Source organism: Capricornis sumatraensis, chromosome 6, assembly GCF_032405125.1.
Source record: "Capricornis sumatraensis isolate serow.1 chromosome 6, serow.2, whole genome shotgun sequence".
Classification (NCBI taxonomy): domain Eukaryota; kingdom Metazoa; phylum Chordata; class Mammalia; order Artiodactyla; family Bovidae; genus Capricornis; species Capricornis sumatraensis.
Window position 1 is genome coordinate 62,220,792 of NC_091074.1, and position 26,761 is coordinate 62,247,552.

General features: G+C 37.0%; 1 protein-coding gene across 1 annotated transcript in view; it reads left to right on the top strand.

Annotated features, from left to right (window-relative positions):
* Positions 1–25,282, top strand: part of CEP78 (centrosomal protein 78) — a 37,285-nt gene extending 12,003 nt beyond the window's left edge. Inside the window, exons 6-16 of the mRNA XM_068973592.1 lie at positions 219–332; positions 2,891–2,955; positions 3,239–3,362; positions 5,718–5,853; positions 7,270–7,315; positions 9,199–9,327; positions 20,827–20,904; positions 22,350–22,516; positions 23,360–23,531; positions 23,858–23,905; positions 24,719–25,282. Coding sequence (XP_068829693.1) covers positions 219–332; positions 2,891–2,955; positions 3,239–3,362; positions 5,718–5,853; positions 7,270–7,315; positions 9,199–9,327; positions 20,827–20,904; positions 22,350–22,516; positions 23,360–23,531; positions 23,858–23,905; positions 24,719–25,282 — 1,643 coding nt within the window. The remainder of the gene's footprint in view (positions 1–218; positions 333–2,890; positions 2,956–3,238; positions 3,363–5,717; positions 5,854–7,269; positions 7,316–9,198; positions 9,328–20,826; positions 20,905–22,349; positions 22,517–23,359; positions 23,532–23,857; positions 23,906–24,718) is intronic.
* Positions 25,283–26,761: the final 1,479 nt, after the last annotated feature.

Here is a 26,761-nt window from a genome sequence, read left to right on the forward strand (position 1 = left end):
AATGCAGGGTAGTCATTGTACATCCAAGAAGAGGCTTTTAAATTGGATTTTGCATTATGTATGTGTGCATATATTTTTATGTTTTTTTCAGTACCCAAAATTACAAACCTGCTATGACTACTTTTATGCAGGACTTTTCCACATGTGGGAAAATGCGAATTGTCTATATGTTAATCTGTATAGAGTTAGCAAGTGACCTTTTTGTCTTTCACCAAAAGCACTTGACCTGCAACAGTGTGGCCTCACCAATGAAGGAGCAAATGCTTTACTAAAAGCCCTTGAAACCAATAGAACTCTGGTCGTTCTGGATATAAGAAAAAATCCACTTGTTGGTATGTGGTCACTTTTTTTTAATTGATTAAAAAAATAGCAAAACAAAAGCACTTTTTAATATATTGACAATTTGAAAAACCTAATGTATTTAACTACACAGTTGACCCTTGGACAACTTGGGGTTACTGGTGCTGACCCCCACACAGTTGCAAATCTGGGTATAACTTTGCAGTCAGTGGTTCTGCCTCTGTGGATTCAACCAACCTTGGATCGAATAGAACAGTAGTATATATTTATTGAAAAAAAATCTGTGTAACTGGACCCACAAAGTTCAGACCTGTGTTGTTCAAGGTCAGCTCACTTCCCTAATGTTGCATTTCACTTATGTTTTTAGCGGATAATTTACTAATTAAAGTGAATTATACTTGTAAATCATTCTTGCCTCTACTCTGAAGATGAACCTAGATAATCTTGCTTCTGCCAAGCGCCTTATTTTCTTCTTGTGCAATTCTTGGAACGAGTGCTTTATTCCTTTGTCAGTTTAACAAGTAGAATTTTTTAATAACTTTTGTGTACCAGATATGGGTTTCGGCACTAAACCAGAGATAAAGCACTGAACCAGACAGACAAGGTCTTGCCCTCCTGGAGCTTACATTCTACTGAAGGAGTTCAGGTAGAAATGAGTAAATAGATGAGGAGTATAGTTTTAGTTCAGTTCAGTTCAGTCACTCAGTCGTGTCCGACTCTTTGCAACCCCATGAATCGCAGCACGCCAGGCCTCCCTGTCCATCACCAACCCCCGGAGCTCACTCAGACTCGTGTCCATCGAGTCAGTGGTGCCATCCAGCCATCTCATCCTCGGTCGTCCCCTTCTCCTCCTGCCCCAGATCCCTCCCAGAAGTAAAAAAATATCTTAATGTAAAGGGAGTGAGGAGGGCAGGTAGGCCTACATTGAATATGCTTTCTAGGGGACAACTTTACCAGAGAAGTAATGTTTGGGTGGAGACCTGAATGAAGAGAGGAGCAAGCCATGGAAGATCTGGGGGAAGCACATTCCAGGACAAGGGGACAATGAGGATGCAAGAATGTAGGTGGGTGGAATATTTAAGGAAAAGCAAGGAGGCCAACATAGCCAGAGCACTGAGTGAGGAAAAGCGTGGTATGCTATGAGGTCAAGGAGCTAGCTGGGGCCTGATCTTGTAAAGTCATGAAGGCCAGAGTAAAGACATCAGTTCAGTTCAGTTCAGTCGCTCAGTCGTGTCCGACTCTTTGTGACCCCATGAATTGCAGCATGCCAGGCCTCCCTGTCCATCACCAACTCCTGGAGTTCACTCAGACTCCCGTCCATTGAGTCAATGATGCCATCAAGCCATCTCATCCTCTGTTGTCCCCTTCTCCTTCTGCCCCCAGTCCCTCCCAGCATCAGAGTCTTTTCCAGTCAGTCAACTCTTCACATGAGGTGGCCAAAGTACTGGAGTTTCAGCTTCAGCATCATTCCTTCCAAAGAACACCCAGGGCTGATCTCCTTTAGAATGGACTGGTTGGATCTCCTTGCAGTCCAAGGGACTCTCAAGAGTCTTCTCCAACACCACAGTTCAAAAGCATCAGTTCTTAGGTGCTCAGCCTTCTTCACAGTCCAACTCTCACATCCATACATGACCACAGGAAAAACCATAGCCTTGACTAGATGGACCTTTGTTGGCAAAGTAATGTCTCTGCTTTTGAATAAGCCATCTAGGTTGGTCCTAACTTTCCTTCCAAGGAGTAAGCGTCTTTTAATTTCATGGCTGCAATCACCATGTGCAGTGATTTTGGAGCCCCCAAAGATAAAGTCTGACACTGTTTCCACTGTTTCCCCATCTATTTCCCATGAAGTGATGGGACCAGAAGGATTATTCTAAAAGAGTAGAGGGTTTTGAATTGGAAAAAGTCATGATCTAAATAATGTCTCAATAAGATGACCCTGGCATAGTGAATAGACGTGGGGGGCTGGGGCAAAGAAGAGAAACAGGGAGACCAGTTAGGAGACTGTCTCAGTGATCCAAATGAAAGATGTTTATGGCTTAGCTTAGCTTGGAAGTTTGGAGCAAGTGAAAAGTGATTGCATTCAGATTGTATTTTGAGGGTGTAGCTAACAGGACTTGGAGATGGATTAGATGTGGGGTTGAAGGAAGTATTAACAGAGAGTCAAGTCCTTGATGATTATGTGCACAACTGAGTGGTACCACTTAGAAGGGGGCTGATGGGAGGAGCAGCTTTTGAGGGAATGTCAAGACTTTGGTTTGATATTTTAGATACCTTTGAGGTATCTGAGTGTTTGGACAGTTCTCAGACTCTGCTTTCTATCCAAAGGTACCCAGTGCCACTTTAGATGTGAAGTGTTTAAATTTGACCTTTGCTGCTACCCAAATAGTAGCCACTGGGTCAGTCTGCAAGATGGCATCTTAGGTTTTTGAGGAAGAAATTAGAATATACAAAGGGAGAAATAGGTATATATTATATAATGTAGATTTCATATTTAATTTTATGGGAAAAGGAGTAATTGGCTTTTGTTTTTAAATGGAAATAGCCACTCATTGGGAAATAAATACTCTCATTTCAATTTATTTTACTTTAGATCATTCTGTGATGAAAGCCATTATCAAAAAAGTTCTCCAGAATGGAAGAAGTGCCAAGTCAGAGGTATAACATGTTTTAGTCTTCTAGAAAGAATTTCACTTTAATGTCTTTCTTTCTTAAAGAAAAAAAAAAATTATAAGGATACTTTTGGCCATCTTAAACTAAAGTTTTTAGTCAAATCAAATGGCTTTTCTGTTTTTGAAAATATTGTGTAATTCTTTAATTCAGGTTCCCAGAAATGCTGTCAGAAACCTTTTATTAACTTAAAATATTTTAATTTCCAATTCAGATCAAACCTTCATAAATTACCATAACTTAAATGGCATATTTTTTATTTCTTTCTCAGTACCAATGGATAACTTCTCCATCGGTGAAGGAACCAGTGAAGGAACCATCCAAAGCTGCTAGACAGAAAAAGAGAACCATAATTTTGGGAAGCAGTCGCAAAGGAAAAGCTACTATTAGAATTGGTAACTTTTTTTTTAATGCTACTGCTGCTAAGTCACTTCAGTCGTGTCTGACTCTGTGCGACCCCACAGACGGCAGCCCACCAGGCTCCCTGGTCCCTGGGATTCTCCAGGCAGGAACACTGGAGTGGGTTGCCATTTCCTTCTCCAATGCATGAAAGTGACAAGTAAAAGTGAAGTCACTCGGTCGTGCCCGAATCTTAGCGACTCCATGGGATTTTCCAGGCAAGAGTACTGGAGCGGGGTGCCAGTGCCTTCTCCGTTTTTAATGCTACTAGAAATTATAGCCCTTATGTTTTCCAATGTGCTGAAATTAAAACAGCCAGTATTAACCACACAGATATTATTAATAGACTATAATTGCCTTGATATGTATTATGAGAATTTATAGAATAAAGAAATTATAAATGAATTTAAAGAGATGTTAGTATTAACCAACTTCCATGTTTACATTTCATAAAAGGTTTGTTATTTTGCCAAAATATTTCCTGGTTGATGATTACTTCCAATATTTTCCAATTGAAATTTATGAAAAATTGGAAATAACCTGAAATAAGCTATTAAAAGCATCTTCAGAAATATAACTTCTTTTTTTTTTCTACTAAAAGATGTATGATTTTGATTTCCCATTAATCAGCTTGCTTAGAGAATAATGTATTAAATAGAAGGTATCCAAAGTGTTTATTAAAAATAGCTTATGACTTGTCTGCCAATTGTTACTTTAAGACAGTGACAGTTTAGTAATCAATCAAATGGTCTATAAAAAGAAATTAGGATTTTTATATCACACTAATCATATACTATTATTAAAAGTTTATATCATATGTAAAGCATTCTTAAAATAGCTAATTTGACTTGCTATAATATTAGAAATAGAAATATAGGTAAATAAAACATGTATGTATAAAACATGTTAGAAATTCTGTAATATTAGTATGTGGTGGTATAGAACAGGGCATCATGGAATGAGAATAAAACAAATTTTTTTTAATTTAGCATGATTAAACAAAGTGGAAATGTAACTGATGTTTGCAAGCTCACTGAGCTATTTTAAGAGTAATTTTATTTTATTTCTTGGGCTTTTTTTTTTCTTTTGTATTTGCTTCAGTTATTTGGAGACATAGAGGTAAGCCAAATCAATGTCTGGCTATATAGGTAGATCCAGGTGAGTATAGGAGTTAAATAGCTGTGTGAATTGTGTCACATCTACAATGTAATTATGTGTGTCTTAAGAAGATGGGAACTTTTATCGGAAATGTTTGTATCTCCTAACGAGACAAATGTAATTTTTAAAATTTTAATTACAAATATATTTGCATTACTCTCTGCAAGTAAAGGTGTACACATACAAACCACGTGCATATAGACTTTTTTCCTTGAATAATTAAGTTAAAAACCAAAATAGCACAAAATGAACTGAGCACCTCTGTATTTTGAGGCATGTAAATTTATCCAGAGAAATCACACAGGATCATGTGGTGGTTATCAGTAAGCTACACTCTATGAAAATTTGTCCTGTATCACCACATACACTCTATTTTACATGCCATCCTAATGCTGCTAAAGTACAGTAGGTTTGAAGAATAAATACAATCATTTTAACTGTGATGTTTGTTTTCAGTAATGTTCAAATTAAACATTTAAATGTGAATTTTTTTGTTCTAAAGAAAATATTAGCTTGTAAGTCTCTTTTTTGCTTCTAAATATTTCTTATAAAAATACTTGATTCTTTAGTACTAAAGTGTAGGGTAAGTCTCCGCATTTCACTCTTTCATCCAGTGGGTTTCACTTTTTTTGTGTGTTTTTTTGTGTGTTTTCTATATGAAATCAAATGAACAGTGAAGGTCAACAGACTTATAGGAGGGTAACATTGACTCATCTACCACCTGGCAACTTGTATACAGTGATAACTTTTATTTGTTTTTACATAGAAAAGTTAATCATAAAATGAAATTTTGGTCTAATCACAAAGATTCTATTTGGCAGAAGTCATGGGTGTATTTATGTTTCTCTATTCTTGGGATTCAGAAATGCCAAAGGTGTTCTAAGATTCAGATTGAGTGTCTCTGCATAATACATAAAATGTATCATTCTTTGCGATTTTTAAAAAATTTATTTTTGCGTGTTCTGCATACCTCAGTACTTTTGTTTTAGTTAAAATAACTTGTTACTGTAGTGGACTTACATTTTTAAAAAGTGCTGGCCTATGTAAAACATTTTTACAAAATGATCCTGTTTTTAATGGCCTTGACATCATTGTAAAGTGCCTGTTTTATTCCTTTCAGTGTGTACGCGTGTGATAGTTGCTCTGTAGGCTTTTAGTGCATTTGATTCCTTTTCATGATTTCTCAAACATAGGATTGGCCACAAAGAAACCTGTAAGTAATGGAAACAAACACTCCACTGGTAAAGATTCTTATGCTCCTGAACCTCTGCCGCCTGGTGTGTCTGGTTTCCTGCCATGGCGTACTGCAGAACGTGCGAAAAGGAACAGGTAGAGCATTTTCATTCCCTGTCTTTTAGTCATTTAGAATTCTTTACTTTGGAGCTTCTATTATGTGGGAGGTCTCTGGTGGTTTCAATAGAGAAAGAAAGATAACTCGCACATGGATTCTGCCTAATGAGTCCTCTAAGAAAGAAAAACAAAAAATAATTGGGAGTTTGAAGTTGTTTCTCAAGTGTCACAACAGAGGTAACCCCGTGGGAGTCCTGAGGAGACTAAAATTCTCTCCACTTGTGCAGATGAGAAAAGTTTCAGTAAAGGCTTATGTAGTTGAGTCAAGCCCCACAGTACAGAAGTAGACATTTGGATCTGTAGGAGTGGGAAAAAAGACATTCTAGGCATGGGAATAGTTTAATGCAGAATGGATGAGAAATATGGATTGAAACTAACCTAAATCAGCCAGCTTAATTCAGTAAATCAGATTTAGTTTGCCAAACTAGACTTAACTAGCTTTAGCTGATTACTTATCCAGGGGATAAGTTCGTAGTAATTTTGTCATAGAGCTGTGAGTAAAATTTTTCAACTATAGCTCTAGGCTTGCTAGATGAAATAAATTGCTCTAGGTTATTTTCAAGTGACTTATTTGGTAATATTCATGAAATTAGAATGACGCTGGTGGTAAAGAATCCACCTGGCAATGCAGGAGATGCAGGAAACGTGGGTTTGGTCCCTGAGTTGGGTAGATCCCCTGGAGGAGGAAATGGCAACCCATTCCAGTATTCATGCCTGAAAAATCCCATGGACAGAGGAGCTTGGTGGACTAGAGGCCGTAGGATTACAGTGAGTCAGACAGAACTGAGCATCTGAGCACACTGATGAAATTCGGTGTTAACAATTGCTTAAGAAAACATAGAGAATTGATTTTAAATAGTACTTGAAGTAATTAATTACTGTGTAAAATACCTGTTCAGTTGCTCACATTTAGTTGGTATTTATAATCCCCATTGGACAACTGACTACTTTTGCAAATGGTAATATAGATTCTTAAAGCATAAACTATAATATTGAATTCCCAGTCTTTGCACTTTAGTTTAAGAGCTTTGTGTTTTCATATCTTCTTCTTAAGACACTTATTAATCTCAGGCCCATCCTCATCACAAGGAGTTGTAAATTAGAGAACGATTCATACCACCAGTTAAGATGCTAGACTGAAATCTCAACCACCCTGAACATAGGAACCAAAGGTGCCTCTCGGCAGTTCAGAGAGTTGTCACAAAGTGGGTCTGCTAAATTGTGTTCACTTTTTTTCATAGCAGAGGCCTTCCAGGTCCTTGTTTTGAGCTGACTTATTTTTATATGCAGTTCTATGTGGATATTGTTCAAGATACTAAAACCTTACATTAAATGCAATTAACTGGTGATATGTGTACATCAAGATATAACTTCGTTTTGTTAATATCTTTTTAGGGGTTTTCCATTAATCAAAGCTCGTGATGTGTGTAATCAGTTGCAGGTATGTGGTTATTTATTGTATACAGGGGGTTAAATTGGAAAGGGTGGGAGATCATACTCTTTGCTTTTTAAACTGAACAGAGCCTTACAAAAAACAGTTCCTTCTCTGAAATAAACCCATTTAAAACCTGTCTTGTCGTTCTCCCATTGCCTCTGTGTAGTTATATGGATATGGCACACTGGGAGCCTTTGTGGTTATGTCTGTAAACAAGGAAATGGGTTCTCCAGTCCCCAAGTCAGCAGTTACCCAGTAGAACAAACTTGATTGCCATTTCTAACCCCTTACGTGGAGCTGTCATACCCAAGAGTGTTCATGTGTTTTCAGAAAATGTTGTTTGGGGGCTGTCTGTACAAGTTCCTGATTTTCAAGCCAATATGAAGCAACATATCCCAAACCTCTACTCTCTGAGTGTTCCTTCTTCCTCACCAAGGCTGCACACTTGCCATCTTTTACAGCCTCATGGCCTTGGAGCAATCTAATCCTGCCAGTGGTCTTAGGAGACTGTAGTTGCTCTGCTGAAATTAAAAGAAGAGCACCTTGGGTGTCAGTCCTGCCCCTGGATGTCTGGTAGAGGGGTGCATGCCTCATTCTACCATTGGGAGTTCCTCTCCTGCAGGGCTTGTCAGAATGATATCCTAGTGAGTTGTCTTCTGCACAGTTATATAAAACTAACACACATCCTTTTGATCTATAGACTTTTATGGGGTTGTGACCAGGTCAGTTTTTAAATGGAAGTGTCTTATTGAACAACATTCCAGTGGCAGTGAAGCTCAATAGGAGAATTGGATTATAATTACACTAATTTTGGCTTAAGGATGATGAGAAAATGAAAGTTTTGATAGGTCAGTTTTAATTGTGTATGTATATGTGACTGCTGCTGCTGCTAAATTGCGTCAGTCGTGTCCGACTCTGTGCAACCCCATAGATGGCAGCCCACCAGGCTCCTCCATCCCTGGGATTCTCCAGGCAAGAACACTGGAGTGGGTTGCCATTTCCTTCTCCAGTGCATGAAAGTGAAAAGTGAAAGTGAAGTCGATCAGTCGTATCCAACTCTTAGCGACCCCATGGACTATAGCCTACCAGGCTCCTCCGTCCATGGGATTCTCCAGTCAAAAGTACTAGAGTGACTAATTTTAAAAATTCTGTTTATTATTCAGTTTAGATATGTTGACTTTCTAATTATCCTTCAGATTCTTTACCAGTCCCCTTACTGATGAATTGTCCTCCTAAAAACTACCTTTTCTTCCAGACTATTTGTGTCTGATGGTGAAGAATAAATTTCTAGTTTGCAGTATAAAGGTGATCTGAGAAAAAATGTTTACCCTGGCTCCTTACTTGTCTTCTGTGAAAGAAACTTAATAAAATAATATGGACAACTCCAAATACTAATCCTAACCATGTACACCAGAGGTCTGTACAGTAACATAGCAAAAATAAGTTACTGCAGTTTTACTTTGTTATTGCTTGTTTTCGGAGAAGGCAGTGGCACTCCACTCCAGTACTCTTGCCTGGAAAATCCCATGGACAGAGGAGCCAGGTAGGCTGTAGTCCATGCTAGGGGTCGGACACAACTGAGCGACTTCCCTTTCACTTTTCACTTTCATGCGTTGGAGAAGGAAATGGCAACCCACTCCAGTGTTCTTGCCTGGAGAATCCCAGGGATGGGGGAGCCTAGTGGGCTGCCGTCTATGGGGTTGCACAGAGTCGGACACGACTGAAGTGACTTAGCAGCATTGCTTGTTTTAGACTAAGGAGCAATGGGAGACATTTACAGATAATAACTTGATACCTCAGATCGCTTGTGTTAAATGTCCTCTAATATTTGGATATTTGGTATCTTGTTCATGTTGTCTTCTATACAATTTTGTCTTCTTTTTTTAAAGCAATCAGATTTTCCTGTGACTGTGACCATAGAGAGTCCTTCCTCATCAGAGATCGAAGAGGTCGATGATTCCTCAGAAAGTGTTCAGGAAGAGCCAGAGAAAATCAGTTTGAAACAGGAAGCATTGCAGGTATAAAGTTATCACTTTAAAGATACAGAGAAGATTATTTTTCAAACAAGATTAGTTGCGTCTGACTGCAATACTTGACAACTTGTGTGGGAGCTTTCTGTTTTCCCCTCCTGTCTGCCTTGTATCCCCTTGAACTTAGCTTAGACCAAGGTGAATGAATGGTGGACTAGTTACATATTTGCTTTTCTTTAGAACCTTAATATTAGATATAGGGAGACTTTTTAAGATAAACTTGAAGGAATTGAGTTCTAAGTGAATGTAGTCAGCTGATTCAGTGCCCTTGTTTTACAGATGAGAAAATTGACAGTTCTTTTTATAGGAGGAGTGTATGACCTCATTTTTAATGAAAAGTTGAAAAAATGTTTCAGTATTGATATTCTTCTTTCCTAAAAATAGCAAGAAGCTCCATTATATTGCCTAATAAACCTGACATCTAATGTCATTCCATACTTCTCTTGTATGGACAGAAAAGAAAAATTGATCTTCATAAGAAATTTTTACTCTTCAAAATAATATATTAATTTTATTTCAACTTAAATGCAGAGCTGATAATGTGTAGTAAATAAGGGAAACACATTTGAGGGCACCTTGTTATTGTGCTAAAAAGTCTGTGTTTACTTTTTAAAAATTACTTAGTATGATTTTCTTTTAGTATGAAATCTTGATAAATTTTGAACTGGCCCATTATTAAAGGACAACAGAAATTACTGTTTGATTTTTAAAAGAAAAAGTTAAGATTTTAATTTTTTAGTTAAAATTAGTGACAATATAGAGAAATTTTATTATGAAATATTATAGTAGGAGGAATCTGTAGTTCATGTAGAATTACCCCCTTTTCATCTTATAAACGAGCACCTAAAATTTGTAGCACATCAGTGGTTTACCGGTAAGTTGTAGAGTAAGACAGGACCCTAGGGCATCTAACCACATTCGCTGTCATTTTAGATGTGTTGTGTTCGTTTCCTTCACCAGTAGGTTGGGATATTGTATTGATATTTCTAAAAGCAGTTGTAGACATTGGGGAAGACCAAGAAGTTTTATAAACTGTGACTACAGAATAGATTCAGGATGCTCTGAGAACCCTTTCAGCTCTTCTTTGTTTTAACAAGACATTAAAATGATGGTATCAAAGTGTTTAAATATATAAACCCACAACAATCAAGAGATTTCAGAATATCTTTGAAAGACAGGAGACTAGTGGAAGAGTGTGAAACTGAAGCAGTAGAACAAGGGAACCATCACCTACAATATGCCCAGGGACCGCCTGCAGCTGAGGGGGAGTCTGATCCCCCTGCGGAAATAGCTCCATACTCAGGTGTGCATGTGGGAGAGAGAGTGATGTTAGTTAAGCAGGTGAGTGAAATAGGGGGAGCTCATTGAGTTTGTGCTTGAAAGAGTTGAATACCAGCCCCACCCTCACTCTCCTGAAATGAGATAATTTCATTTTGAAAAAATTAAACTGGAGACAACTAGGGTAGCTACTGTGAGTTTTTACACCCTAGAAAAGAGTACCTGGGGGTATCCTATTATAGTTACTACCCACTTTTTCCTGCATTAGAAAAGCCAGTCACTGACTTCCAGGGAGCTTTTTGCTCTCATCCTTAAATAGAAAATAACCATCATACACCTGGTAGTTGAGTAAAGCTTACAATAAGAGAGGTGAGGAAAGAGTAAAAACAAATCCTAGTAGGACCAGGGAAAATTTAGGGAACAAAATAATTTAAGAAAAAACCCTAATTTGTGTCCTTAAAGAGGCTTAAAAGGAGCTGGAAACTTTAAGAATAGAGTGTTAATTAAAAAGGGAATGTCAGAAAGCAGAGAAATCTCTTGGAAATGAAAATGTGGTTGCTGAAATAAATTCAGTAGGAATTAAAGAAATTTCTCAATATATAAAAAAGAAAGAATGGAAAATGTGATAGAAGTGATATATTGGGAGAGGCTGCATCGAGGAGGTCCAGCATGTTCCTATTAAAAATTCTAGACCCAGAAAAAATTGGAGGGAAGCTATCAAAGGGCAAGAAAATTCCCCATAGCTGAAAGTAAGCTTCAGGCCTCAAACGGAAAATAGCTAAACAAAAATAGCCTCTGCCTAGATACTCTTCACTATGAAATTTTAAAATACTGAAAAGATACATACATTACAGAGAAAAAAATACTGGTCACCTAAAAAAAAAAAATCTGACTTTATCATTGTTGTCATCAGCACATGGATTCTGGAATTTCACCCTAGGGTTTTGTATCCAGCCAGACTATCAGTCATAAGTAGAGGCTGACTAAGATATTTTATATGTAAAGAAATTTGAAAAGCTTACCCTCTGTTATACAAGTTATTTGTAGAAATAATCCAGCCAAATGAGGGAATAAACTAAGAAGGAAGGTAATAGGGGATTCGGGAAACAGTGGGTTCAGTGCAGAGTCAGCTAATACAGATTTGAGAGCCTTCCATTAGTTGTGTGATTGACAGCTTAGAAACACATTGAGGCGTATTTTACTCACTATGCATTAGGTACTGTTGGAAGGGAGCAGGGAGAGGAAGAGGAGGAGGAAACTGAACTCCAGAGGGAAAAAGGCTACACTGACATAAACATAAGGTGAACTAAATTATGGTAGATTTTTTTGGGGGGTGGGGAGGGGGCTGCACCTCACCTTGCAGGATCTTAGTTCCCCGACCAGGGATTGAACTCACGTCCTTGGCAGTGAAAGTGTGAGTTCCTATAGTGAATAGCCAGTGAATTCCCTAAACTATTGTAGATTTTAAACTACTCCCTGGTGGCTCAGACGGTAAAGCGTCTGCCTGCCGTGCGGGAGACCCGGGTTCAGTCCCTGGGTTGGGAAGATCTACTGGAGAAGGAAATGGCAACCCACTCCAGGAATCTTGCCTGGAAAATTCCATGAACTGAGGAGCCTGGTGGGCTACAGTCTATGGGGTTGCAAAGAGTCGGACATGACTGAGCAACTTCACTTCACTAGTGGACAAGAGAAGAATCCACCTTAACCTGACATTACAGGTGTCCCCCTTTTAAGTGACACACAGAGGCAGTGACCACCTATGTAATTTGTTGTCCAAACCAGAATGCTAATAATGTAAGGAGTCACTATACTTCTGTAACATCAGGACAGCAGGTATAAACTGGAACAGCCCAAGGCATCTGAGGGTATGTGGTCATGCTATACAGGGGTAATGACATGGAAACAGTATAAGAGGTATAATCTATACATAGAGACACAGTATATGTCTGCAGTGGGCAATATTAATTTAATTGTAATAGTAGAAATACTGTCTTGGTTTGCAGCTTTTATTGTCAGCTTGCATGTAATAACAAATAACTAACCTGAACTATATTTAGTATGTATTAGTATTCACTTAGTATGTACTGAAATGTATTGTGTCCTGATATATACTTAGTATATATTATATTCTAAGTATTTTTAACATATAACTCATTTAATGCTCTGAATAACTCATTTAATGCCTATAACTCATTTAATGCCCTGAATAACCTTATGAGGTTGGTGCTAGTTTCATTCCCGCTTTTCAGAAAAGGAAGCTAAGCCAGAGAAGGAACTTGCCCAGCTTGTCCCTGATTTATGGTTGGATTGGGGCTTTCTGCCTCTTCTCTTAAACATTGCTCCATACTGTCTCTCAAATAACAGAAAACTTAGCTGAATATAAATTAGTTGAATAATTTAATTATTAATTTAATAACTATAAATTAATTATAAATTTATAAGTATATACACATATAAATATATATTATATATAAATAATATATACTATGTATTATATAATATTTATCTATATTTATAAATATATAAACACACATTTTATATATATAATAAATTATATAATATATATTTTATAATATATTAATATATAATAATATATAATATATCATAATATTATAATTATATTTTAATATAATTTAAATATAATATAATAATAATATATATAATATATATTAAAATATATTAAAATATATAATATATAAAAATATATATTAAAAATATATTTAAATATGTTTATAATTTAATATATAATAATTATATACTATATAATTATATAGTATATAATTATTATAATTATATAATTATATGTTTTAATATATTATTATTATATATTATATTATATATATTTTAAAATGCAATTATAATATAATATAGTTATAATAATATAATATATAATATTAATGTATAATTATATAATATATAAATTATATATATAATAGATTATATATAATATATAAATATATAAATATTATAAATTAATTATAATTTAATTTAATAATTATAAATTGATTATAATTTATAAATATACATTAGTTGAATATAAATTTCAACTTTGACAATATAAAAGCTAGGTTTGGAAGGTAGACAGGAGGTAGAAAAAAGGGGAAAAGACCAGAACATCCTCATTTTACAAAGCGGAACATTGAAAGAGTTTCTAGTTGATCAGCAATATAGATTTTTAAGTATCTCACTACGTGTGGAAGAGATCATGACCAGTGGGAAAACTAATAATGACATAACTTTGCTAAGCAGTGTGGATATAGGAAAGAGTGTAAAGGAACTAAATCCTTGCTTAGTAAATTAGAAAGTTAACAGATACTGCCTCAAACTTAGTCAGAAATAGTCATATAAGTATAGTATTTGGAAATGGAAAATTAAAAATGAGACTAGTTTTCTTAAACTTCATAAAGAAGGATATCCAGGTAGCCAGTAAACATGGAAAAGTGCCCAGCTTCATTAAGTAGTAAGAGAGAAACAAATCAAAACCAGTAAAGCTACATGCTAGTGAGATTGACAGAGTCTGATAGTATCAGGTACTGTAGACCTGGAGTACTATGGGAATCTTCTACCCTGCTTATACTGAAGTATAAATCAATACTACTTTGAAGAGCGTTTAGCACTCTCCATCAACTGAAGGTATGTAAATACCCTGTAACCCAGCAGCCCTCACCCCCGCCCTGGGTAAATGCACCCGAATAACCGGTACAGCAGGATTCATGTGCTCGCGGTAGGACAAACAGAAAAAACCCAAAGTGTCCTGTAAGAGTGAAACATTAAATAAATTATGTGTACAGTGGGAAAGCTTTCAAGGAATAAAACTGTAAGAACTATTGGTGAAAACATAATTATAGTTTCAGACAGTGAATCATTATAACTAGGCTCAAGCACATCTTTATTAATCAAAATAGGAACCATTACAGTCAACACTTGTTTACCAACAAGAAATAAGTTTTCTTATTCCTGTAGCATAAAGATCTATGCTTCAGGATTCAACAACTCTTTGAATAGCATTTTCTGCATCCTGCTGGTTGTGGAAGTGTTTTTCCTGCAAAAAGCTGTCAAGATGTTTGAGGAAGTGGCAGTCAGTTGGCAAGAGGTCAGGTGAATATGGCAGATGAGGCAAAACTTCATAGCCTAATTCACTCAACTTTTGAAGCTTTGGTTGTGTGATGTGAGGTCAGGTGTTATCGTTGCAACCCAATGCCAGCTGCAGGTATTGGGATTTTCAGAGTATCTCATTGATTTACTGAGTGTACTTCTCAGATGTAGTGGTTTCCCCAGGATTCAGAAAGCTGTCATGGATCAGACAAGCAGCAGACCACCAAACAGTGACTGTGACCGTTTTTTGGTGAAAATTTGGCTTTGGGAAGTACTTTGGACCGTCTTCTTGGACCAGCCACTGAGGTGGTTGTCACTGGTGGTTGTATACAATCCACTTTTTGTTGTACATCACAATACGATTGAGAAATGGTTCATTGTTGTGAAATAAGAGAAGACAGCACTTTAAAATGATGATGTTTTTAAAATTTCTGGTCAGCTCATGAGGCATCCGGCTTCCCTTGTGGCTCAGCTGGTAAACCTCCTGTAGTGCGGGAGACCTGGGTTCGATCCCTGGGTTGGGAAGATCCCCTGGAGAAGGGAAAGGTACCCACTCCAGTATTCTGGCCTGGAGAATTCCATGGACTGTATAGGCCATGGGGTCTCAAAGAGTCGGACACGACTGAGTGACTTTCACTTCACATGAGACACCTACTTATCAATCTTTTTTACCTTTCCAATTTGTTTCAAATGCCAAATGACCATAGAATGATTGATGTGGAGTTCTTCAGCAGCTTCTCATGTAGTTGTAAGGGGATCAGCTTTGCTGATGCGCTCAATTATCGTCAGTTTCTGATGGCTGACCACTATACTCCTCATGTGTAAGGCTCTTGTCTCCTTTGTAAACTTCTTGAACCACCACTGCACTGTACATTCGTTAGCAGTTCCTGGGCCAAATGTGTTGTTAATGTTGCCAGTTATCATTTCCATAGTCTAAAATAAGTATTAAATAAAAACAGCAAGTAATAAATCATTAGCAAAAAAAAAGTGAGAATGCACATTAAAATGATATATTGATATAACCACATTTACTTAGAATGTATTCCAATATCAAGTAGCAAATTTCAACAATGCAGAAAACTGCAGTTACTTTTGCCCCAACCTAATAGAACTACAGATAGCAATCTGGATGAATTTTTTAAAACAATGTTGAGTGAAAGAAATAAAATAGAAAAGACAGTGTACACCGTGATCCTCTACCTAAAGTTGAAAGTGAATGTTGCTGCGTTATGTACGATTCTTTGAGACCCCATGGATAGTCCATGGAATTTTCTAGGTCAGAATACTGGAGTGGTGGGTAGCCTTTCCCTTCTCCAGGATATCTAACCAACCCAGGGATCGAACCCAGGTCTTCTGCATTGCAGGCTGATTCTTTACCAGCTGAGCCACAAGGAAAGACCAAGAATACTGGAGTGGGTAGCCTACCCCTTCTCCAGCAGATCTTCTCAACCCAGGAATTGAACCCGAGTTTCCTGCATTTCAGGAGAATTCTTTACCAACTGAGCTATCAGAGAAGCTCCATATGGTGAAAGATGCAACCAGGTTAAAGGAAATGGTTGTCAAGAAATGAGGATGGTGTTTATAACTATGGAAAGAGGCCTGAGATGAGGGAGGGATATGCGGGATCTTTAAGATGCTGACAAGTACTTGCAGATTTGAGTGGTGGTTATGGGTTATGTAAGTCACTGTAAGTTATGGGTCATGGTCACTGTTTGGTGGTCTGCTGCCTGTCTGATCCATGACAGCTTTCTGAATCCTGGGGAAACCACTACGTCTGAGAAGTACACTCAGTAAATCAATGAGATACTCTGAAAATCCCAACCCCTGCAGCTTCGTCACATTGACACTTTTGTTCTGTGTACTTCTCAATATGCATATAATAATTTACAAGTAAAAACCCTCAAACCTGCTTAAAGAATGGGTCACCTCTAGGGTGCTGGATGTGAGTGTGGGACGAAGACTATTGCGTTTTAAGCCTTTCACTACTCTGCATTCACATGTTCATTCACTCAACATTAATTGAACAGACTCTATGTACCAAGCATTCTTGTTAAAGAGTGCTTATAAGTTTTATTACATGTTTTAGCTCATGTAATCCTCACAAGAGCTCTGTGATGTGGGAGCTTATCTCCACTTTATACATAAGAAAGTTGAGGTCTAGCATTATGGAACTTGTCCAAAATTATAGAGCTAATGGGTAGGGCCAGGATTTTGCCTCAGAATTTTTAAAATATAATTTAAAAGAGAAATTTAATTACTAATTATAAGCAAAGAAGTATACACTTAAGGGAGATGCCAAGTTTTCACTTATCCAGTTACAGAAAAAGCACACATCTTTCATACTGTATACATCTTGCATTGGTAGGGATTTTCCTTATTCAGCAATTATTTATTGACTGTCTGCTTTGTGCTAGGTGCAGGTTTTGGGGATAAACAATAAAATACACCCCCTTTCTTCAAATAACTTGCATTCTAAGTGAGGAAACAAGCCAAAAGTTATTGTAGTGATTATATACCAAGTGATACATTGCTGATGACTGTATAAAATCTTAGGAATCTTTTAGAAAGTAGTTTGGGGATAGGTACCTCAAAGCCTGAAAAACATCTGTTTGCTTTGATCTCAGCCTCATTTTTATGGCTTTGTTGCAAGAACATTTTTTTAAATATGGAAGAAGGTCTTCATGATAAAAATGGTTATTTTGTCTTATAATATTGAAAAGTTGGAAAGGATTTAAATGTGTAATCAAAGGAATAGTTGACCAGTAACCCTACTCAGTGAAATATTTTGTAGCCCACTTGAAAAGAAAATCCAGGTTATGAATCCGCTGATTATATGAGAAATGATTGATTTCAGTCATTTTAAATATAAAAAAAGGTTGAACATAAAATTTGATATACAATATGATGGGAGCTTTGTTCCAGAAAAAGCAACCTAGCCAAAGGGAGGAAGGAGAGCAGATGACCGGAAAGATTTCTCCAAAGCCTTATCATTAGTCTTACCTAACTAATAGAATATCAAGCAATTTTACTTTCTAATTTTTTTGGTTCCATATTTCTGTTTAAGGGACATGAATTATTTTGTAGGAGAGGGGTTCACTTTTTCAGAAAAATTTAATGCTGTGTTCTAATACTTTCCACTAGAGGGAGAAACTATTTCATGTTACTGCACGTTAGTGTGCTATTTAGAACCAGTCAAGAATATTGTAATTTAGTCTGCTTTTCTCAGACGGTGGTGAGGGTTTTTTTGTTTGTTTTCTTATTTGTTTAGAATTTCTTTGAAATCAATTTTAGAAGATTTATTTAACCATTATATTAAAAGTAGAGGAATTTTTCTCCTTTTTCCCATCGAAAACTTGGTTGGCATTAGTAATGAAACTTTAAAGAATTTGAAGTTATATAGACTGTCAATTTTTAAAGCATGTTCTGAGCGTAAAAATATGTTCATTGAGCAAATTTTTGAAAGCAGTGAACAACTTACTGAAGGAAATAAAAGCCACCTCTGTTCTTTTTTCTTAAAAAGGTATTAAAGATATTTTTTCATGTCACTAAATATTTTTCTAAATCAGATAATTTGATAAAGCTTATGGACCATCTTCCAAGAAAAACACATAGATATATTTTAAATATAGAACTCCTCAGGCCCATTCATTAACTCTGGTTGAGCCCTCTTATCATTGTTATTTTCCTAGTGGTTTCATAGAGCATTCCTTCATATGGTGTGCTATTTTTATTTAAACCAACCCCAATTTGGAGGCTCTTAGCTTTCCTCTAGAGTTTGATTATAAATAATCTTATGACATCATGTTTGTAGATAAATCTTTGCTCACATCTCTGATTTCCTTAGGGTGAACTGCTGATGTAAGATTGTTGCTGTGTACCAAAAGTCATTGTCCATAAAGTGATACCAGTTCCTCTCACAATGATAACATACAATAGAATTCCTTATTCTTTAAGTGATTGTTGAAAGCATTTAAAATGTATAAATACGCCTTACTGTTTTCATAGGTGTTCTGATTATTTATTGCTGCATTAGAAACCACCTGGAAACAATGACTTAAAACAATAACAGTCATTTATTTTGTTCTTGAACCTGGAGATTGAGTAGTATATTAATTTTCCTTTACTATACTCTTACTGACTTAAAATAATACCTATTTTACAAGCTCACAGCTCCATAGGTCAGAAGTCCAAGCACAGCATGACTGAGTTCTCCACTCAGATACATAGTGGGAGCATGTGGGTTCCCTCCAGAGAGTGTTAAAGTGTGTGAAATTTAAGTGTAATACATCAGGCCCCCGATGTTGGATGTTCATGTTTGTACTGGATGTTCAACAAACCTCACGAGTGTCATAGAACTAAAATCAAGATGTCAGCCTGAAAGTGTTACTATCTGGAGGTTCCAAGAAAGAATACTTGCAGACTTCTTCAGCTCATTGGCGTAATTCAGATTCTGCACTTGATTGAATAGAGGTCCTCGTTTCCATGCTGACTGTCAGCTGGGGGACAGTCTCAGCTGCTAGAGGCCTCCCCCCTGCCACAACATCATGCTTGACTTCTTCAAAGCTGGCAATGGGGAATCTCCCTCTTGTCCCTTTTGTATTTCAGATCTTTAGGAGAAGTCCAGTTCCTTTTCCTTGGATGCCTGATTATATCACATCCACCCAGAATAATCTCCCTCTTTTCAAAGCAACTGATTTTGGAACCTTAATTACATCTACAAAATCCCTTCACTACAGCACCTAGATTGAAAAACTGGCAGGATTGTATACTTCAGCATAGGAATCTTAGGATCTCTTTTATAATTCTGCCTACGCATAAGCAGTGTCCTCCACTTCAAGGACCTAAGTGTCTTCAGTTCAGTTCAGTTCAGTCGCTCAGTCATGTCCAACTCTTTGTGACCACATGAATTGCAGCACTCCAGGCCTCCCTGTCCATCACCAACTCCCGAAGTTCACTCAGACTCACGTCCATCGAGTCGGTGATGCCATCCAGCCATCTCATCCTGTCGCCCCCTTCTCCTCCTGCCCCCAATCCCTCCCAGCATCAGAGTTTTTTCCAGTGAGTCAACTCTTCACATGAGGTGGCCAAAGTACTGGAGTTTCAGCTTTAGCATCATTCCTTCCGAAGAACACCCAGGGCTGATCTCCTTCAGAATGGACTGGTTGGATCTCCTTGCAGTCCAAGGGACTCTCAAGAGTCTTCTCCAACACCACAGTTCAAAAGCATCAATTCTTTGGCACTCAGCTTTCTTCACAGTCCAACTCTCACATCCATACATGACTACTGGAAAAACCATAGCCTTGACTAGATGGACCTTTGTTGGCAAAGTAATGTCTCTGCTTTTGAATATGCTGTCTAGGTTGGTCATAACTTTCCTTCCAAGGAATAAGCATCTTTTAATTTCATGAGTTTTTAAGAATTGTGAGAGTTTACCAGTGTTCATTTTATGTTACTGACCTTGGTGAATGGAAAGACTGCTACCTCTGTGGACAGGAATGGCACCCAGCTTCCTGAATTCACAGTATTGGTTCTGCTACTTAGTGGTGTGAGCTTGGCTGTGCTGCTCTACTTACTCTGCTCCTTTGCCTCCATTTTCTCATCTGTAAGATAACATGAAGTTAGTATTGTTCTTTCCTCATATTTAATGCCTAGGAAACTCCAGAACAGTGCTTGACATAGAGTAAGTTGGTTTAAAAGTGATTACTCTTTTTAAAAAATGCTTTTGAATCTGCAGTTATGTAACTCGGGTATGTTAAGCATGTTCATTAATAGGGCTTCCTGCTGTAAAGAGACCCACAAATAAAAGCGGAATTTTTCTTTCTTGGTCTTAATTTTTTATTTCTGATTTACTATGTTGTACGCATGCACCTTTTATGGTGAGCTGCCACAGATTTATGTTGGAAAGAGTGGGATTTAAATAAATCTTTACTATGCTAATTTGATATATTTCAATAATTAATTTCACAAGCATGATATAATATTCCAGGTAGCAGATTAAAGTCTGAGTTCACTTCTGGCTCTACCCCTAAATCATGATGAAATCTACAGTTGGAAATGCCTTGGAATATCATACTATGAATTAGGTATAATATTTACTCTGTTTCTTTACGCTAGGAAAAACTGGAGGAGTGCTTGAAGCAGTTAAAGGAGGAAAGAGTAATAAGGCTTAAGGCTGATAAACGAGTCAGTGAGGTAAACAAGTTTCTCCTTACACTTTAGAAAGTTTCTTGGTTTTATTTTGATTTTATTTTAAGCCATATGCATATAGTTTGTAAACTTCAAAACTAATATGTTGCAAATTGGTGGTATCATATGGACCTTTACATTTACTGGTATTTAGTGATCATGTGATCTAGATACAGGATGAAATAGAGCTCTCACGTCTCATTTTCCTTTTAGGCATATGCTTATAGTTTATATATATTATTATATTATGTCTCCCAGAAGCTATGTTTTTAAAAATGCAAAAATTTGTTTTTTTGTGTATTGTGTGTGCTTTATATGATGTTAGCTTATTTTCTGTTCATGATTATTTGATTCAAGAAAGCATATTTTGTGTATATATTGTATATCTAGTAACATAAATGACATGATGAGACTTTACTGGCAGTGAATTAGGAAAATGAGTCATTTAAATAAATATAAGATATTGGAAAACTAGTAAGAATGCAATGAAAGTAAAAATACATACTGTGAGAATTACATTAGGTAATGTGCATAAAAGCAGAGCAGAAGCTAAAAAGTTCTATATAAATAAAATCTATTCCAGAGTGAGTGTAGGGAGGGAGTTTTGAAAGTGCATCTACTGGATTGGTGGACACTAGTTCATTCAATAAATATTGAACACCTGCTATGTAAGACATGAGGGCATCATGAACATAACGGCCTTTCTGAGAAATACTAGAGTTGATTTTTATATAGGGCAAATCATAAATAATGATCTAAAGAAGAGGTGCATGGGAGTGAATATTTCAAGAAACCAAGGAGAATATTGGTGATGGTACAGTTAATAAATTGGGCTAGTTATGATTTAGGACTTTTAAACTTAAGCATTAGATATTTTAGTTATTCCTTAACATTCAGCAGAGTTGTAATATGCTTTGTTCAAATTAGGTTCTGTGCTTCATTTTCTAATTTAAGGGAAACTTAATAGCGGGTAATTTTCTAATGTGGAATGAGGATCCATTATGAATTTAACCAGTTTAAAATGTGATCTTTTGAAAGATCATTAATAAAGCAATCATTTTGGTTTATTTATATATATGTTGTATAGGAAACTTTGTTGAGTGCCTCTGCCTTTCGGTTATTATGTGATGTGGTCTCTGTCTTAACTGATGGAGAGTTAGATTAATTACAAATTAATTACATTTGAGGATCACAGAGGATGAGATGATTGGATGGCATTACCGACACAATGGACAGGAGTTCGAGCAAATGCCAGGAGATGGTGAAGGACAGGGAAGCCTGGTGTGCTGCAGTCCACGGAGTCATAAAGTCAGACTCGACTGAGTGACTGAACAACAAATTGCACTTTGAATGTTTTAGTTTTATTCTTTAAACTAGATGAGACTACTTTTGTTTTCTTTTGATGATAGTGAGAAAAAATCATGTCAAATATTTTCAATCTTCTTTTGTAGTTGGAACATGAAAATGCCCAGTTAAGAAATATAAATTTCTCTTTGTCTGAAGCTCTTCATGCACACTCATTGACAAGCATGATCCTGGATGATGAAGGTGTTTTGGGCAGCATTGAGAATTCTTTCCGAAAGTTCCATGCTTTCTTGGATCTCCTTAAAGATGCTGGGTTAGTTCTTTTCTCTTCATGGCATTCTTCTCTTTGTAACTATAGAGGTAGTTTGCTGAGGAACTTGAGCAGTTTTTATTACTTCCATGACCATATTTAGCCAAATGCAGTGAATTATAGGTAATAGAGTTGGTTTTTTTTTTTTTTAATGAGGAAATGTATAAAGAAAAGCAAACAGGGGAGCCTGCTTTGGTAGAGTGGGAAGCCCATTATAAACAAGTAACCTGTAGACAGAGTAATTAGTAGGTATAATTTTTTGTAAAGACTACGTTGAAGGCAATTTTAATTGAAAATATTTGGGAATGCATACGAATTTTACTGCCTTTCACTTATTTTTCTTGTTCAATAAGTTTGAGTTAAGATTGTTTTTGTCTTGGACTTAAAAACAGTTATATAGGGAAGATGCAGGTCAGTGGTTCTTAACCGGGAGCAGTTTTGTCGAAAGAGGGAAGTGGAGATTGATAATTGATGGAGTGCTGTTTGGTCAGGGAATGAATTGGTATTGGGAAGGAAGAAGCAGACGCTTCTTGGGAGCTGGAGGAATAGTAATGGAGTGTGGGAATGGAGGTGAGAGGCAGTGGATGGTATGTGTGGTTGATGTTGAAGCTGCTAGTGAGAGTGTTTGAAATGGAGTGGTAATAGGCAAGGAGACGGGATGTATCCCAGAGGATGACTCTTTTGGAAAGGGCTGAGAATGCGGAAGAGAGAGGCTTGTAGTCTGGAGTAGGTGTTGGCTTTTAAGATGTTAGAAGTGTTTCCTGATTGTAGGTCTGGGGATATTTAAGCTGCTCTTCCGTGATTATAGTAACTTTTGTCTTTTTCTCCTTTTCTCCTCTGGTCCAGGCTTGGGCAGCTGGCCACAATGGCTGGTATAGATCAGTCAGATTTTCATTTACTAGGTCGTCCCCAGATGAATTCTACTGTTAGTAGTCCACCTAAAGAAAAAAAGAAGGCACTTGAAGAAGAAAAATCAGAATTACAGCAGAGTGCCTTAGGACAGATGCAAAATATCCAAGTAAGTGGACAGAACAGAACTTAATGATTCTAAGAGCAATTAGCAAAAAGGAAATTTCCAAGTCAGAAAGAAGATAATAATGATCAGTCTCTCAGAGTTCATATGGTGAGGAGCTAGAAGCCTCTTTGAGCTACTTTCTGATAGATTAGTACATTTGTGCCTAGTAAATTTCATGATACTGCATTGTTGTAAATAAGAAAACTGGAAATTCTTTTGAAAATTTTATGACTTAAAGCAAACTATCCTTAGTGAAGAAAGAAAACCTTAGAGAAAATATCCTAAATTTTAAATTGTATAAATGCCTATTCTATTCATATTTTATCTAGGTTTCTATTTGTATGCAGTCAGCTTACAATGAAGGAACACTAATGAAGGTACAATTACTGATATAGATAATTATTTAAAATAAGTGGTCCAGACATAGTTCATAGGCAGTATACTATAGTGAGTCACCTGGTTATGGAAATGGGAGGGGGAAACCTGTCAGTTTTTCCTCCAGCCTTATGTGGAGCCTCCAACTTTCACCTTAGCCAGTCTCAAACTGGTCTTGAAAACTCACAGCTTGGATACACAGTCTGGTCACAAACTGGACACATTTTTACATATTTTCCATTTTGTAAAACTGTGTAAAAAACTGGTTTACATATACCTGGAGGATAGAAAAGAAATTAATTTTCTTACAGAATAGGGTTTTATTTTTAGTAAGGGAAAGGAAATAGGTAATAACTACTGTAAACACTGAAGTCTGAAAATGTAGCAGACATAATCTTGGTTATATCTAAGTTGAGAATCACTTGCAAGACATAATTAGAAAAAAACTGGCTCTGAAATCTTCTAAATTATCAATTGACTGTTTTAATAATAAGATCACAGAGTAACATTGAAATTTCAGACTCCACTTTTTAATGGTTAGGCTTCCCAGGTGGTGCTAGAGGTAAAGAACCCACCTACAATACAGGACACGTGAAAAGACATGGGTTTGATCCCTGGGTTAGGAAGATCCCTTGGAGAAGGAAATGGCAACCCACTCTAGTATTCTTGCCTGGAGAAACCTATGGACAGAGGATCCTGGCAGGCTACAGTCCATGGGGTCACAGAGAGTTGGATATGACTGAAGCGACTGAATGCTTTCAATGGTAGGCCTTGTTCATCACTGAATTTTTGTCTTGTCTTGTTTTTCTCTCCAGTTTCAGAAAATTACAGGTGATGCTAGAATTCCATTGCCTGTCGACACCTTCCATGTCCCAGCCTCTACTCAGGAGACCTTAGAGACTTCCAAAGACAACCTGGGAGTCCCAGTCACAGAACAGCGGCAGGAGTCTTTTGAAGATTTCATTGCTAGAGCATGTTCTCCTTCAGCAGATGTAATTTGTGGAACTGGAAGTCAAAGAAAAGAAGAGGAGTTATCTAGAAATAGCAGGCCTGCCTCAGAAAAAATGACCAAAACAGGTGAATATATCAAAAAGCACTCTGCTAAGAAACAGCCTGGGAAGGACCTGCATTCCTGCTCTGACTCACCTGTAAAGCAGAAAAGCAAAGGAATTGGGCAAAATAGCTCGTTGGTTAATGAACCAATTAAAAGCGAGTCTTCGAAAAAACACATTTCTGTTAAGAAAGAGAGTGAAATACTGACTGTTTCATCAAAGACAACTAGAAGTAAACTCAATCTTCTTGAACATTCTGAAAATGATACTCTTGGATCTGATTTTGAATGTCAAGAAAGCATCCATACTCTATCACACCTGACATAGGTCTAAATCTTTTAAAATTATGTTTTTACCTTCAAATTTTAATAAATTACTTGTTTTTATTATAGCATTTGGTGTTTTAAAATATATGACTGGGAGCCATTAGAGAAAGATTTATCTCTACTTTTTATTATAATGAACATTTTGGTGTATGGTAAATTTTCCTTTTTGAAAATTTGCACCATTCATTCAGCTAGTGTCTACTGAAGGCTTAATATGTACAGTACTTTTCTGGGTGCTGTTTCAGCAGTGAGCAAGGTAAAGCTCTACTGTCTTAAAACTAATACTCTATGGTGGGAGAAAATATGAATAATAAAGCTGGCTAAGGGGACTAGAAAGGGGTGGGAAAAATAAATAGTTTTACCACTTAGTTAAATGTCAAACTATGATAAATCATATGGCCAGAAGTCATTGGTGTATTTTAATTCACAGTAACCAGGCAGAATCAAACATTTAGCAAGACACTTAATCATGTTACAGGTTATGCAACCCTATAAGGTAGGGAGCTACTTCCATACCCATTTTGTAGATGAGTCATTACGTGAGTTGCCCACAGTTACACAGCTGGCACAGGAGGGCTGAGAGGAGCTACTCCACGTTCAAGGTCAGGAGGGACAGCTGTGAGGAAATACCACTCGTCTAAGGTAAAGAGCAGTGGCTGTGTTTTGCTGGAGCAGATGGTAGGTGTTGCAAGAGGGCATCAGAGGGCAGACACACAAACCATAATCACAGAAAACTAGTCAATCTAATCACATGGACCACAGCTTTGTCTAACTCAATGAAACTAAGCCATGCCATATGGGGCCACCCAAGATGGGGAGGTCATGGTGGAGAGGTCTGACAGAATGTGGTCCACTGGAGAAGGGAATGGCAAACCACTTCAGTATTCTTGCCTTGAGAACCCCATGAACAGTATGAAAAGGCAAAATGATAGGATACTGAAAGAGGAACTCCCCAGGTCGGTAGGTGTCCAATATGCTACTGGAAATCAGTGGAGAAATAACTCCAGAAAGAATAAAGGGATGGAGCCAAAGCATAAACAATACCCAGTTGTGGATATGATTGGTGATAGAAGCAAGGTCCGATGCTATAAAGAGCAATATTGCATAGGAACCTGGAATGTCAAGTCCATGAATCAAGGCAAATTGGAAGTGGTCAAACAAGAGATGGCAAGAGTGAACATTGATGTTCTAGGAATCAGTGAACTAAAATGGACTGGAATGGGTGAATTTAACTCAGATGACCATTATATCTACTGCTGCGGGCAGGAATCCCTCAGAAGAAATGGAGTAGCCATCATGGTCAACAAAAGAGTCCAAAATGCAGTCCTTGGATGCAATCTCAAAAACGACAGAATGATCTCTGTTCATCTCCAAGGCAAACCATTCAATATCACTGTAATCCAAGCCTGTGCCCCAACCAGTACTGCTGAAGAAGCTGAAGTTGAATGGTTCTATGAAGATCTACAAGACCTTTTAGAAC